This window comes from Cynara cardunculus (genome assembly GCF_001531365.2).
Source record: "Cynara cardunculus var. scolymus isolate 2C chromosome LG 16, CcrdV1, whole genome shotgun sequence".
In the NCBI taxonomy this organism is placed as follows: domain Eukaryota; kingdom Viridiplantae; phylum Streptophyta; class Magnoliopsida; order Asterales; family Asteraceae; genus Cynara; species Cynara cardunculus.
The window spans coordinates 13,206,907-13,222,572 of record NC_037543.1 but is presented as its reverse complement, the minus strand read 5'-3'; the positions used below and the strand labels follow the sequence as shown (position 1 = coordinate 13,222,572).

At 35.4% G+C, this 15,666-nt stretch overlaps 1 protein-coding gene across 1 annotated transcript; it reads left to right on the top strand.

Moving 5' to 3' along the window:
• Positions 1-588: 588 nt before the first annotated feature.
• LOC112529010 (NDR1/HIN1-like protein 26) lies at positions 589-1,589 on the top strand. Its single transcript, XM_025140093.1, has one exon. The coding sequence runs from the start codon at positions 589-591 to the stop codon at positions 1,429-1,431; it is 843 nt and encodes a 280-aa protein (XP_024995861.1). The 3' UTR covers positions 1,432-1,589.
• The last annotated feature ends 14,077 nt before the right edge of the window (positions 1,590-15,666 follow it).

The window sequence follows — 15,666 nt, the reverse complement described above, 5'->3', positions numbered from 1 at the left end:
GTTGAATTTATATTAATATGTACATTAGACAATTGCACTATCATGAATGCTCTTCATATACACATATTTTCAATCTATGTACATTTTTATATAACTCATTTGTATATATGTTCAATGACTGTGAACATATATATGTAAATTGAGAAAATTAACTGAATGTGATATACGTAAGAAGTATAGATAAGTTGTATTAAATGATTGATGATGAAAAAGAAATGCGTTGAGAAATAACAAATTTTAAGTTAGAAGAATACTTTAATGTAACAAAGTATTAACCCAACCAACTCGACCAACCCATACGGGTTGGGTTGGGTTAGGTGCATCTTGGTTCATGTTGGGTTGAGTTAAGATTTTTCAAATCGCAAGCATTAGGTTAGGTTGTTTAAATGTCTTCAACCCAATCAACCCAACCCATAAACACCCCTATTCATAACAACAAAATTATACAAAATATGATACGTTTATGAAATAAAAATAACCATAAAAAAAATAAGTTTTATCTCATTATTCACGTTTTCTTTATTTGAAACAAAACAGTACTTAATCCTACTGTTTCCCTTGATTTCATACTCCACTATAACCACCACCATGACAGATACCGTCTACCCTTCATCAAAGCCCAACGGCACCTCCTCCGCCGCCGTCGACGCTCCCACTACCCAAAAACCACAACCACCACCGGCGAACAAATCCCAGCTTTACAACCCTAATCTCAATCGCCACCCTTACCGACCAAACCCTAACATCTACCACCGCAACCACCGCCGCAGCTACTTCTGCCTATGCTGCTTCTGGTCAATCCTCATCATAATCCTCCTCCTCCTCCTCGCCACCATCGCCGGCTGTATCCTCTACCTCCTCTACCGCCCTCACCGTCCGACATTCTCCATCACCTCGCTCAAAATCTCCCAATTCAACCTCACCACCACCGCCGACGACACAACACACCTCACATCCAGGCTCAATCTCACCCTCTCCACCAAAAATCCAAATAAGAAAGTTGTGTTTTACTACGATCCAATCGCAATCACATGTTTATCAGATGAAACTCAAATTGCAAACGGATCGTTTCCGGATTCCTTTGCTAGTAATCCGAATAACATCACCGTCATTCGTTCGTCATTGTATAGCAACTCTCTGCTTCTCGAAACGACTACGGTGAACCAGATCAGATCAGATCTGAAGAAGAAATCTGGATTGCCGTTGAAGATATTGCTTGATACTGAAGCTCGAGTGAAGATCGAATCAATTAGAAGCAAAAAAGTTGGGATTCGGATCGAATGCGAAGGAATTCATAGCCTCATTCCAAAGGGTGGTGGTGGTGGTAAGTCCAGAAATTCATCGGCATCATCGGTAACTGCCACCGTTTCTGACGCTAAATGCAAAGTCGATCTTCGGATCAAGATCTGGAAATGGACCTTTTCAAGTTAGCAATCTTCACACAAATTGATTTGGGGTTTTTCCATATATCTTTAATTTTGATTATTAACTTGTTGAGGATTTGAATCACGAGGATGAAACTAATTTTTCATGAATCTTCACTGAAATCATTGTAATTGTTTTCATACATTTTCCCCCTTTTTCGTTAATTGTGCTTCTTAACTCAAGAAATGTTCATTGTATATTATTACTACTAATGTTTATTTCTTGTTGTTTACAAATATTGTTTGGATGCATGGTTTACGAGAGTTATCAGATATTAAATAATCAGAATCAGATAATCAGTTATGACAGCTCCTGTTCGTTAGATAATATTCCGATGTATTTATCTTGTATAAATCAGGAACATGTCTTGTATTTGAGCAAAATCGTATGCCTTTTTGTCAACTGAGTTATACATCGAAAGCATTACAAAGTACATTTAATGATGCATATTTTAAAATAACATGTAATCAAACATGTGAACATAGATAACAATTATCGTAATCAGTTATACATATGAAATTCAATTCATTCCGTACATGTCATTAAATACTCTTTATGAGATCTCGACATGTCATATAGTTATTTTGGGTCACTTTCAAGCTTGCCACAATTAGAAGTCATATCATCTTGTGATACATGTTACCCAGGAGCACACTGCACAAAATAATATCATTATTAAAAAAGAGATTTTTAGCGATCGACATCAATGACAAAAAATTTCATCACTGATTCATTGATGAATTACCGATGGATCGGTGATAACCTAAATTTGACTTTGATGATTGGTTTGTTCATTTCCATCACTAATTAGTGATGAAAACTGTCATAGGTGGATTTTAGTTAATTAATAAAAAATTTAATTCCGTCCGTAACCCATCACTGATTTTGATAAATATGTTTTCCTTTTTCAATCGGGTAAAGTACCGATACATTTTAAGAAATTAATTAATTTTTTGTCGGTAATCCATCACTAATTTTAATAAATATTTTTTCTTTTTCTTGGTCAGATAAGTTATTGACGGATGATCGACGAATAAAATTTAATTAAATAATTTTTTAGTGTCTGCTGTTGATCTATCATTTATTTTATAAATATATTTTTTTAAATTGGCTAAATTATGGGCGTATCACCTACGTATTTTAATTAGTTAATCAATTTTCAGTGTAATCAGTAATCTATCACTTATTTTTAAAAAATACTTTTTTTTCTTCTTTTTACCTTGAATAAATCACTGATGGATCAACAACGTATCAAATTAATTTTATATTATTCTTTTCAATATTCATATGTCATTAGTGATGGATTTATTTCTAGGAAATGCATTTTTGGTTTTTTTCTTTTGATTTTCTGATCACTTTGATACTAATGATCCTTATTCGGTAATACGTACACATACATATACTATATATATCCAATACATATAGCCAACATATATAGGGGGCCTTTGTAAGAGAACCCATAAAATTATAATAACATTAAGAATTGGTACATTATCTGTTATTTCATATGAATTTTTGCCAACTACAACTTAGATTTAGTGTATTGATTAAAATAAATTGTTTCACAACGTGAACATTTTGTAGGTGTTTATGAAACAAAAAGTATACCGAAAAAGTTTCACATGGTAAATCGAATACATATAAAATAAACACATTCGAAAACAAATATATATTAACTAACTGATAACTAATTGAAGGAAAAGGAAAACAAACACACAGATGAAACATAACCAATTAGCTTCATAGGAAACCAAAATCAAACAAGAGAAAAATGCGAGAAAAGTTTGACTGCATTATTCAGGTAAGCGCAACCGAGCCGTTTCATCCATTCTTGGAGTTTGAACCATCGGATCATCATTGGTTTGGGCAGTATCTTCATGACATCTTTATCTACATTCTAAACGGTGGAGATCAGTTTTAGAGATCAGAAAAGCGTCCATTTGTTGTTCGAGAGATAGCAGTTTTTCTAGGTGTGCACTCGATCAAGTACATTGTTTGATTACCTTCGATCTTTTCTTCTTCAAGCATGGGTGATCAATTGTGGAAGACAGTACTAAGGAACAAGAATGTTGACATTCTGTTTTATCGAACATAACTTAGGGGGTGCTAGAATCCAAAATTCACACGAATCGCACGTTCAAGAAATCGCTCATAATGTACATGTATTTTTCATCTCACTTCTCTTATAGAGAACTTTGGATTATGTGTGATAAAGCTGGGATGGTGCTTGACTTGTTCATTGCTCCAAGACGTTCAAAAAATGAACAAATGCTTTCTTTTGTAAGGTCAAGAAGGTTGCTAACATAGATTTTGTGGTCCCGAAATTCTGCAATGAACTAATTGTGCTTGCATGCCAACGAGGCCATATTTGATCGAAATTTTAAGGTGAAGAATGTGCATGATCAGGAGCTCAATCAGGGTGCACTTAGTGTTCATGCAGAACCCACATGATCTGATCCTAGAGAAAGAGGCGAATTATCGTATACCAAAGTGGTTGGGGAAGTCCAAAAGGAGTCGGGGGTCTAAGCTAAAGTGGATCCGGCGGTAATAGTTCTTGACATGGATGGTCCGATCCGGACAAACTACCCTTTGGCTTTGGTAGTTGTGTAAAGGATTTCATTCTCTTCCTAATTTAGGCACCTTATGCAAAGGGGAAGGTTTTATTGATATTGGATTCAAGTATATTGGAGGTCTATGGGTTCTTATGGATTTTGTTTCAACTGAAACACGGGATAAGTTTGCTAATCACCCTGGGTAAACTCTTGGTTTCAATCACTTTTGCCTTGGACTAGAGAGTTTAAAGTGAATGAAAGATTAATCTGGGTTGATATGAAGGGAGTACCAATTAGCGTCTGGGACCTCAAGACGTTCAGAAACATTGTGAGAAAATGAGAGGATATTGTGTACCATGATACAAATGATGGGAATAACCTTTATAGTATTCGGTTATGTATCAAATATTCCTTTATGGATTTGGTCTTTCAATCGATGAGTGGTGGTCATAAGATGTGTCTCATTTGTTCTGGTTAAAGAGGTATGTCGTTGGCTTCCAGAAAAGGATCTGAATCCCAGGGTGGTGGTCTGGATGAATGTTTTGGGGAAAATGAGGTTAAAGAGTGTGAGGAGAAGGATGATCCATTTGGTATCATTAGACTTCTCGAAAAGATGTCGAAAGAAAATCATTCCATCAAAAAGTCATGGGATATGGAGTTGGCAACATCGCCATTGTACCTCCCTGTTTACTCCAGGATACATCAAAGAATGAGATGTGATACCAGGGGTGCACGACACTGCAAATTGGGTCATACAAGTGATACCGACAGATGGGGGAGTCGACACAAATGAGCATATGGTGGGGGATGGGTGAATTCCACTTCTAGTTCTTCTGGATTTAAAGTAGCAAGTGGTATCGGAGGTGGGATAGGATGTGTTGGAAAAAATGGATCATCTTGTTCTTATAAACCAACACAAGACGAATTTTCTATGTTGGACGAACTTTCTGCTACCATTAAGGTTGGAAGGGCACTAGGATTCCACGTGAAAGGCTGTGAAAAAAATCTTAGAGAATTATTAAGGGGATGGGAGCAAAGGAGGTTTACCAATGAAGGTCTTGTCTTAGAATGTTTTAGGTATTGGCGATGTAGATAACGAAATGGGTAAAGGATCTTTGTTGTTTTCATAAGGTTAATTTTTTGTCTCTTCAAGAAACAAATTTGACTCGTGTTGATTTGTTTGTTATTAGAGCGATATAGGGGAACTCATTTTTATATTTTGCATGTAGTTTGGCGTGCATAGGTTAGGTGGCATTCTTTGTATTTGGGATAAGTCGGTATTTATTAAATATCAATCTTTTGTTTCAGAATCTTTTGTGGTGGTTGAGGGACTTTGGGTTGCCAATTTAAAGTCGGTAATGATTATTTCCATCTATGTGCCCCAAGATGTAGCGGCTAAGAGAATTCTTTGGCAAACCATCTTGGGTTTTATTTCTAGATGGATAGGGAGGTATTAGCTATGGGAGATTTAATGAAGCTCAAATAGAGGGTGAGAGGCATGGGTCAGTGTTTAATCCTCACTCGGTGGAGCTATTTAATGCCTTTATACAGAAAACAAAGTTATTTGATATCCCACTTGGTGGGTTTTCCATTACATGCTCCAACAAATGGGCGTCTAAAACGAGCAAGTTGGATAGGTTCTTGTTCTCAAATAGGATTATAGAGACCATGCCTAATATTATTGGTCTAATCCTTGATCATAAATTGTCGGACCACCATTCGATTCTCCAAAGGGAATCAATCATTGACTTTGGGCCAACTCCTTTTCGTACGTTTTGTTGGAAGGACTAGATGATATGCATGAGATGATTGGGTTCAAAAGCAACTCTAATTTTTGAAAAGTAATCTTCGAAAATGGATTGGTGAGAAAAGGATGTTGGACAAGGAAAGTAAAGATATTCTTCAAAGGACGATTAATGAGATTGACAACCGTATGGATTAAAGTGTAGCTTATTGTTCTGAGGTTGAGATGCGTGTTCAATTCTTGAAAAAGTTGGGTGACATGGAACATGTTGAGGCTCTTAACTTGGTGCAAAATTCTAAAATTTGATAGGGTATTGAAGGTGATGAAAACTCAAAATTCTTTCATGAGATTTTTAATAAAAAGAGAAAGAAATATGCAATTAGAAGGCTTTTGGCGAATGGAGAATGGGTTACGGATCCATCTAAAATTAAGAATGAATTATTTGTTCATTTTTCGCATAGGTTTGAGACTGTGAAGGGGGTTCGACCCTCTTATCAGTTTGAATTTTCAAAAAGAATTTCAAAGTAACAATCTACTTATTTAAGTCGATTTTTCTAGAGAAGAAATTAAGAAGGCAGTGTGGGATTGTGGAGTTGACAAGGCCCCGGGACCGGGTGGCTTTACATTTAAGTTCTTTAAGAAGTTTTGGTATTTGGTGGAAGAAGATGCAGTGAAACTTGTTACTGACTTTTTCGATACGAGCTCTGTTTCTAAAGGTTGTATTCCTTCCTTTATTGCTCTCATCCCTAAAGTGTAAGATTCAAATTCTGGATGGTCCACTCATTTTCAATGAGGTGGTTGCTTGGTACAAGAAGCATAGGAAGAATCTTATGTTTTTCAAAGAATTTGATATCCAAAAGGGGTTGAGACAAGGGGGCCCATTGTCTCCTTCTCTTTTCATTTGGGAGATGGAAGGGCTTAATGCAACCATGAATGAAGCGATTGAGAAAGACTTGTTTCGGTGAGTGCGGGTTGATAATGGTTAGTATCATATTTCTCACATTTTTTTATGCGGATGACACGATCTTTCTTAGGGAGTGGTCACTTTAAAATTCTAGGAATATTATCTGTATTCTTGGATGTTTTCTTTAAAATCAATCTTCTCAAAAGGAAGCTATTTGGAGTTGGTGTAGACTTCAATGAGGTAATGGAAGTTGCGACTTTAGTAGGTTGTGCTCATTCAAAATTGCCTTTTTGTTGTCTAGGATTACCTATTGGAGAAAATTTGTCCAAGTCCTAGGACGAAAAGTGGTGGTTGACAAGTTCCTTGTCGAACTGTTGAATTAGAAGGTTAAAACCTTGTATGTGGGTTTGTGTCTTACTCTGCTCAAATCGGTGTTGTGGAGTCTCCTGACATATTATATGACCTTGTTCAAGATGCCATCTTCGATTGCCAAAATATTGGAATCCATTCGAGAAGGTGACATGGATGATAATAAGATGTCTTTGGTTAAATGGGATAAAAGTGGCTAGCAAAAAAAGATGGGGGTCTTGGTATGGGAAGTTTACTTGCATTTAATAGGGTATTCCTTTTTTAAATATGTTGGTTCCGTTAGGGTCTACAAGATGTGTATAACAGTTTGGGGGGGGGGGGGATGAATACAAACACAGTATTTTCAAATTTAAAATATATATTGATAAGAGAAGATCAATACAGATTTTACAAGACTGTTTGCAGAAAGATAAGGTAAGAAAAACCTATCTAAACAATCTTAAGTTTACACATTTAATCTTAGCAAATAAAAAAAGATTTTTTGTTAAAGAAATAGAAGAAAGTAAGTTCTATCTGGGAGAGAACTTGTTTAGAATACAATGAAAGGGATTCTAACTTGCTCTTGAAGATGAGCGTATTTATTCTTAGATGTGTGTTCTTTTACTTAAGTGCAAGAGAGCTCAGAGTAAGGTTTAGGTTAGAGAGTATCTCTGCATGGAGATAGAACACATCTATTTATACCCGTTGCATTAAATGCATATTTAATGCAACAAGGTAGGGTTAGAACGTGTGTCAAGCCTTAAGGGGAAGGCTTGTCCTTTGCTACAGTGAATAGTACAAAAGCTATTGATGAGCAGACATCCTTTCATAAAGTTGGTGAGTAATAGAGTCAACTAATTGGCTCCGTACCGTACTAACGTTTAGAAAGGGTATGGKTTTGTCCTTTGTGTGTATAAGGACAAGACAACAACAATCGTGCTTAGCAAGCTTCATTTGATCGCTGAATGCTGGAACAACCTAAAGGTTTCTTCAACATTCGCTGAGGCTTAGGCAGTCTTCGCACATATGTAGACAGGCTCATAATCACTGAATACCGCTTCAGATCATGTACTCGCCAGTCTCTAATCTTTAGTTTTAGTCTCGAAATTTGCTGAAGGTTCTTTGGTGTGAGTGTTGTCTTCTTGGAGTATCGTTGTTGCTGATAGGATTTACAATACAAGTTCTTCAGCGATCACTGAACAGACTCAGTGCAGATCGCTGGAACTAAAAGGACAGAAACATAAATACTTCGCATTGGATAAAAGGGATTATCATCAAAACACTGAGAGAGAGGATCAACAAAATAGGTGTGGAGATTTAGAGTTGAATAAGAGGCGGTGTGGGTTAAAATGATTCAACGAGATAAATCCACCAGGGCAAAAATACTATAGATGCAAGATATAAAATAGGAGTGAATGCTTTCTTTTTTGCCATTTTTTCATCAATACATGGTGCAAAAGGTTGCATTAGACCGATTTTGTCTTCTGTGGGTTCGAACTGAACATGGATAGCAATTTTGAAGGCTTTTGTTTATTTACGGGGTAAAAATGTTGCTTTTCTGTCTTTTTGTAAGAATAAAATAGGATATGGATTATATACTTCCTTTTTCATGATACTTGGTTGGGAAGTGGGCTTTGAAAATGAAATACCCGAGAGTGTATGCTTTTGTGCTTAATAAAGTGGGTATAGTTAAAGAGTAGGTAATGAACAAGGATTGGTTTGGTTATTTTTGAAGGGAGCTAAGGAGGGAGCAGAATTGACACAATTTTCTGCCTTGAGGGATAAGTTGCAGTTGGTTGTGGTTTCTAATTAGAAAGACCGGAGGTTGTGGTATTTGGATGGATCAAGTTCTTTTAACGTTGCCTTAACTAAGAATTACATTAATTCTAGATTGTTGGTTGTGGACTCAATTGGTACTAGATGGAACCGGTTAGTTACTATTAAGGTCAATGTTTTTGTTTGGCATTTGGGTTTGAATAAGATAGTCACTTGAGATAATTTGGATAGGAGAGGGATTGATGTTGGCTCATTGATTTGTCCTCTATGTGATGTGGGTTTGGATTCAAGTGGTCATTTTTTTTCTTGTATTCTATGGCTACGGAGATTTGGAGACAAATTGGTAGATGGTGGCATTTAGATATCCCGGTGTTTAGTTCCTATGCAGCTTGGATTACATGGTTTTCTAATTTGTAGTTGAAGAGTGGGGAGAAACTGTGCTTTGAGGCAGTTATTCTCACTATGCTTTGATACATATGGTCATTTTGGAACGTGACCATTTTCTGCGAGACCAAGCTAAAGAAGGCAAATATCTTTGATAGGATTGTGACTCAGGCGTATCTTTGGGTTTCTAATAGGAATAGCAAGTTTAAGATAACTAATTGAAGATTCTCTTCCTTTTTAAATTTTTTATTCAAAACCTAAAATAAAATCAATAGAGACATAATGATATAACAACACAAGAATAAGGATTAAGGGTTCGAGTTTCTACCTTCAGTATTGAGTTGTATCTTGCTGCATTTTGTAAATACGATTCTAGTTTCCACTTTCAATATCGATTTTAAGCTTTCAATATCGAGATGCATAGTGTTGTATCAAATTTGTCCATAAACGAACCCAATGATCTATCTTGAATTTTGTTCTTCAAGAACTTTTCATTGGTTCAAATACTTTTATTTGAATTGGACCCGAATGTCTGAATGAAGTCATTGATCATCTTGTCTATTCGTTCATAGAATCTTAACATCTTTTTTATTCATACTCATCAATTTCCAATGTATATAGCAAACTATGACTATGTGCCATTACTACTCATTTGAAAGTTTGGAATTCATCATTCACTCAAAACACTTAGCAAAATTTTCTTATATCCTTAGAATATGTAATGTTTGCTCCATAAATAAATTTGGGTCAAAATAAGTTGATAGTTTCATCAGAACGAAACTTATTAAGTAAAGAGGGGTAGATTACAAAATTATTTCTATCATGGATCATGATGTTGCCTCCACTGATTTTGTTTGAAAATAGAATGTCTTATGACGACTTCAAAAGCATAATGACCAAAAACAACATGAATTCAAAGTATATTGTCATTTATGAAAATTATTTATATATAATAAGGGAAGTGCTCAAAAGATAATAGGAGTAAAATGTAGGAATAAATCACGTGGACCCGTATTGTCCTATATCAGACTAAGCCAAATCAAACGAACCCAATATATCTCACATGAGGTGGTGTATAGGGAAGGTAAGATGTACGTAAACTTGACATCCACCACAATAAGTAAAATGGTTGTTCCCATGAAGAACTTAGCTTGAAAAAGTGTAACAAAGAGAAAAAAAATATAAGGAATGACAGATTTGAAAGAAGGTCAAGTGAAAACAAAACCATACAAATACAGTTAACTACAAGAAAAGCATAACCAATTTAAAGGAACTACATATCCCTAGTATATTACCAACCCTATATCTCATTATCCACCTCTACGCTCCCTACCTCCCGTCTACTCTAACAACATATCCCCATCCCTAATCCATTACCGTCATCCGACGTATCAACAAACTCCTATAAAAAATCATGTCCTTAGAAATATCTAAAGTTTAAAGTCTAACATCATCCGGTTAAAAATGTCAATGACATTTTTTTAAATTATTGGTAAATGGTAGGCTTTCTTTTGAACCCTTTTAAGTGACATTAAATCCTCAAAATGGGAAGGGAACTTGGAAATATTTAGAAATAATAGAAGATCATTTTTAAAGTAAAAACCAATTACCCCATTCTAAAAAAACTATAAAGGGGAAAAAGGAAAGGAACTTAGCAAAACTTTAAAACTAAATTCATGATATTAAAAACGATTATTCTTTTTTCCTTAATTTGGTAGAGGAAGGATCATGCGATAAGTTCAAAGATTATATATGATTACACGTGATATGCATAATCATATATGATTTAACAGACTCAAAGGAGACGCAAGTGATTTGGTGAAGCTATGTGTTGTCAATGGAACATGTATGAGATCAGATGACAATATTATCACCATGGAAATAATCACATATGATTGAGTATAAGATCAGAAGTAGTACAATGTATGATCACATATAATCATGTATATGATACACAAAACTAAGGTGCCATATTGTAAACAATTGCACGAGTCATGTATATATAAAATCATGTACACAATTACTTATGATTATGCAAATGATGTAATGATTGGTATGTTCGTACTCATGTATTGAATCAAATGTGAACCTAAACAGAATTATATTCAGAAGTTACTTGTATAGTTAATCATATGTGATCTCGTAAATGATCAAATGATTGTTATGTGAAACGCCTTCCATTTTTTTTTTCTTACTTTGATTATCGACAATCCAAACATCAAATCATGTAAAAGATCATAGAGTGATTGTAATAAAGTCAATTAGGACATGTAACATATTATGAGAGTGAGAATTAAGATGATGAGAACAATTATGATATCAATTTGGTTGAAACCTTTTGGAAGAGATGAAACGGTTATTCTTCATTTAGATTATGCAGAAACACCAATGGCGGTTTCGAGAAACTTCTCGTCGCTGTTGGTCTAATAAAACGTAATCCATTACCAGATTCGCTCCCGTAAAAAACACAGTAGCCTGAAGAAAAGAAGGGGGAAACACATTGAAATCACGTGAATCTGAGTTATTTTTGTTCGTTGTTAGATCTAAATGTGAAAACAAACTAGATTAGATCGTACCTTGAAAATTGATTACCATATTAACCCTGTCAAAAACTCTGACACCTACCATATTGCCGATGCCAAAGCAGATTAGATCGTACCTTGAAAATCGACAGTTGTAATTCGTAATCAAAGTTCTTCCCCCTTTTCTTGAATTTGAAATCGATGTTTTCCCTTGAATTTGGTCGTCTATGGCTGCTACTCTACTCCGCCTTCACTCCGAGAATTAGAAAACATACTTAAAAAATAAGAGAAGCGATGATTTCTTCAACCGTCGATTTAGGTTTTTCCTTAAAGCTCGATCATGAGCGGAGACGGTTGGTTTCTCTGATGGTGGTGGAGACAGAACTGACATGGTGGAGGAACCGGTGAGGAAAACCGAAAAGGCTATGGAAGTGAAACTCGGGTGAGCTGGTGTATGTGGTTTTGATTTCACCATCAGTGGCTCCCATGGAGATGCCAAGGATTTCGTATAGCAAAGGAGGATAATTGGCCGCCATGGGAGAGAGAGCAATGCACGGGTGGTTGTGGCGGTGGTAGTCAGAGGAAGAGGGAGTTGGGACTCGTTATAGGGAGAAACATGACGATTAGTGTGTGGTTGCAAATGATGAAGGCGAGCTTGAAGATGAAGAAGTTCCATCTAGGTTTGACTGGGAATGAATCGATCCAGATCTAGATCTGGTAACCAACTAACATCAGTTACAATTTGGTTTAATATCTACTATGCCCTTTTAGATTTAAATTTAATCTATAATAAATCATAAAGTTTTAGGAGCTGTTTGGCAAATATTGGATTATTGAGTGCATAAAGATTAAGTGGTTAGAATGATTAAAGAATTGTATGAATTGAAAATGGTTGTTTGAGAACTATTCGGAATCAACAGTTTGAATGACATAAAATAACCATTTTACCCTAGTCTTATGTTTAATGAAAATTAACGTCTGACAAAATTTTTGATTGAAATTTCTAAATGAAAAATAGAAAATAATTAACGGTCCAAGCCAATGCATGATATCATATCAATCCAAACAAGCATAAAGTTGTTTGTTCAAGTTTTGGCATAACAAAACATCACATAAACGCAAGTTTAAACCCAATATGTTGACTACAACATCTAATTTGAAGTATTTAACACAAATTTATTTGCAATCTCATTACGCAAATTAATCATGTACTCATTGTCTTGGGGACCCCAAGGCTTTGCATCTATCTTTTCTTCCTCGCCTCCGTCAAGTTGTTCTTGTGCTTCATTGATGAACATGGGGTTATTGTCGTAATCCATGAATAATTGATCTTGCATATTGCATCGTCTTATAAAGTTGTGGATCGTGAAACAAGTACTTGCAATGTTTCTTTATATTCGAAAAGGATAAAGGGCCATTTGTTTCAAAATTGGGAATATTGCTTTCAATACTCCAAAAGCATGCTAGATAACATTTCTGAGTTGTGCGTGGGCATGATTGAATCTTTCTTCTTTGATAACATTCACCTCTTCCCCTGCCCCTATAACGAGCTTGTTTATTGACAGAGACAACTGTATGTATGCGAGTCCCATCTAATGCATATATTGCCCCATTTATTAAAAAAAATATAAATTATAAGGAACTTCTTAACTACATTTTATTTTGCAATTTTATACACGAAAACACACCATAATTATTCTTCTAAGATTTCTTTGTCGTTCTAATATGTTGGAGGTTTCTTCATTGGGCATTGGTCTCACAACTTCTCTAGCAAATTCCATAATTCTTCGTAGTACTTGACGAAAATTTCTATGGATAATCTCAGTTGAGTGTTGAAATCTACTTTTAATTTCTATAGCGTTCATTGTGACCTATAATGTAAAAAAAATTGCCATCTTCTCCTCAAGGCTTGCTTTGTGTACTTCGGCGAGAATCACACTCTTGTCTCAGAGTCCGGGTTGGGATTTGTTGAGTATTAGGAACTACAACAACATCTTCACTTGAGTGATCAGAAAGTGGGTCGAAATATCGGGAATACTAGAACGTGGCCCATGACTTTCAGTTCCTGTTACTTGAACTCCATCAAATAGTTGAACACAAAGATTAGAAAAAGCAGTCATGTACTCTTGATTGGTTCTACATATTTGCTTCTCTGTTTTAAAAAGGATTATATAGATAAAATCACGAAGATACCAAATGAAAACTGATATAAAATTATAAAGATACCTCAATTTCTATGTGCCACTCTTCATCAGTTTGATTAAACGTGTTGGTTGTTGGGTCATACACGTTGCACCGTTTTGTTTTTTTAGTCTCGTCCATGCACTGTATTTTGCTTTCAAATAATGATAATGGTTTTTCATTTCTTTGATATGTGATAACCAGACTCTGGTTATTACCCAAGGTAATTTATACGTGAATATTCGACTAAATGATTTTCTAGATTTTTGTGCACGGTATTATGTGTCCATGTAGGTATATACATATATATATATGTGTATGTAAAAATATACATATATATATATATATGTGTGTGTGTGTGTATTGGATGATGGGTATATATATATAATATATATATATATGTGTGTGTGGTTTAAATGTGCATACGTGGGGAAGTATGCATATCTTTTGTGTGCATGAGTATGTGGTTATGAATAAGTTAGATTATACATGAGGTGGAAGGGAGTTAACCGCCTTTCCATTTTGGGAAAGTATAAATAGAGAGCTTGGTCCCTCCTTTTTGCTCTCTTAGCTATTTTAAGAGGAATTGAGAGAGAGTTATAAAGAGTGTTGCCCGGTTTGTTAAAAAAAGGTGATTGCAAGCTGATTTTCAAGTATTAAGCTTCAAGAAAGATTGATTCTAGTGTTTTTGGTGTCAAAAGCTTTAAAGGTGAGTGGTTCTAAAATTTTTTACATAAAAGCTTTCTACTGGTTTTGAATTCATATTTCGTATTGTTCTTATTTGAAAAGAAATTTTGATGATTTTTGTCTAAGTGTTTATCCGGATAAAGCTTGACCGGATAAGCATTTAAACCGGACAAAGCTTGATCGGATAAGGGTATAAACSGRACAAGCCTTAGGCGGTTTAGTGACCGGATTGTCTTAAACCGGACATGCCTTGAAAGGTTTAGTGATTGGATTAGTTGAGCGGTTTGATGACGAGTTGGTAAACCGGTAAGAGTGGTGTTTAGTCTTAAACCGGGCGAGTCTTGAACGGATTGTTGACCGGATTTGATATCCGCTCAATATAGATTTTTATTCTAAGTGTTAAACCGTTCAAAGAATATTTGAGGTATTGATCGGATTATATGTCCGGACAAAATGGACTTTAGTCCAAGTATTGTAAACCGGATGGTTGTTGACCGGATTAGTTGACCGGACTTGTAAACCGGGTGATTAGTGATCGGACTTGTTGTCCGGATAGCTTTATGTTGGAAAATTTTATAAGTTTCTAAGTATTTATTTATTATTTATTTATGATTCATAAAAATGGTTATTTTATATCTTTTAAAATAAATAAAATATTCCTACCAAGCATGGTGACGTAAGTCTGTTTTGGTATGGAATGAGTTTTTGATAAATGTTCCTACCAAGCGTGGTGACGTAAGTCTGTTTTGGTATGGAATGAGTTTTTGATAAATGTTCCTACCAAGCGTGGTGACGTAAGTCTGTTTTGGTATTGGAACGGGATTTTGGAAAGTGTTTCTACCAAGCGTGGTGACATAAGTCTGTTTTGGTATGAAACTATATTTTGAGAAACCTTCCTACCAAGCGTGGTGACATAAGTCTGTTTTGGTATGGAAGTGAGTTTTAAATGGTAGTTCCCCCAGACGTGGTGACTTATGTCTGTTATGGCTTGGAACTGGGAATGAGTACTTTCAGACGTGGTGACTTATGTCTGTTCTGATAAGTAACTCTGATTTAATGGAGGAATAAGGGTGGCATATCAAGGAGAGGTGTACTTGGAATAAGGGTGACATTGTCATATGTGGATGTTATTATTATAACTCT